The sequence below is a fragment of the Sinocyclocheilus grahami genome, unplaced genomic scaffold (assembly GCF_001515645.1).
Source record: "Sinocyclocheilus grahami isolate Dianchi unplaced genomic scaffold, SAMN03320097.WGS_v1.1 scaffold30481.1, whole genome shotgun sequence".
NCBI lineage: Eukaryota > Metazoa > Chordata > Actinopteri > Cypriniformes > Cyprinidae > Sinocyclocheilus > Sinocyclocheilus grahami.
The window spans coordinates 1-784 of NW_015521101.1; the positions used below are offsets into that span (position 1 = coordinate 1).

The 784-nt window shown below is 43.5% G+C and overlaps 1 protein-coding gene across 1 annotated transcript; it reads right to left on the reverse strand.

Annotated features, from left to right (window-relative positions):
- Positions 1-131: 131 nt before the first annotated feature.
- On the reverse strand, positions 132-710 carry LOC107580306 (canalicular multispecific organic anion transporter 2-like; the record flags this gene model as incomplete). Its single annotated transcript, XM_016266028.1, has 2 exons — positions 132-361; positions 511-710. Coding segments are annotated over 2 exons (357 nt in total), but the record flags the coding sequence as incomplete, so codon positions are not given.
- Between the last annotated feature and the right edge of the window lie 74 nt (positions 711-784).

Below are 784 nucleotides of genomic sequence, written 5' to 3' on the forward strand. Positions count from 1 at the left end.
AACCATACATCAGTGGAGAGATTATTTATTCAGCTTTCAGATGATCTATAAATCTCAATTTAAACAAATTGACCCTTATGAATGGTTTTGTGGTCCAGGGTCACATATAACAAAAAAATCTGCTCCAGATTTTATCTATCGCTCAGCATTATGATTAGTGAAGTTCACCTTTTTTACCTCATCCAAAGAACACATGACCTGTGCTTATACAGTACGTAATGAGTGTGATTTTACCTGCAGAGCGTAAGACACAGACAGACCGACCAATCCGGGGCTGAGCTTCTCCTTCCCAATCACAGCAAACAGAGCAGCAAACAGCACAATGCAATTGCCGATAAACTCGATGCGAACCCCCAACCACCTGTTTGCATCCAAACACAACACTGTTACGACTGAGCGGTGCTCGAATCTGAATTTCAGGAGGACATTACCCCATAAAAGCACACAGTAAAGACTGAAAACATGCGTGAGGAGCTGCATGCATCCAAACGAGAGCGAGACCAAACCTACCTGTTGGAAACAATACCAGGGTAGTAACTCTTTTGGTTCTCGTCCACTTTCATATCGCTCAAGAGAACAAAGGCAGTGTTTCGGCCGTAGGCGCGGATCACGCTAGTGCCTGTGATGGTCTCCGAAAAATGAGAATATATAGGAGACCTACTGACAGACTCCAGTCTCTTAAGCTGCCGAGACGTGGCTACATAAAATCTCTACAGAAGAAACCAGGGAGAGAAATAAACAATCTGCTATTACAAGAACAGAGAACAACAGCAGCATACATGCA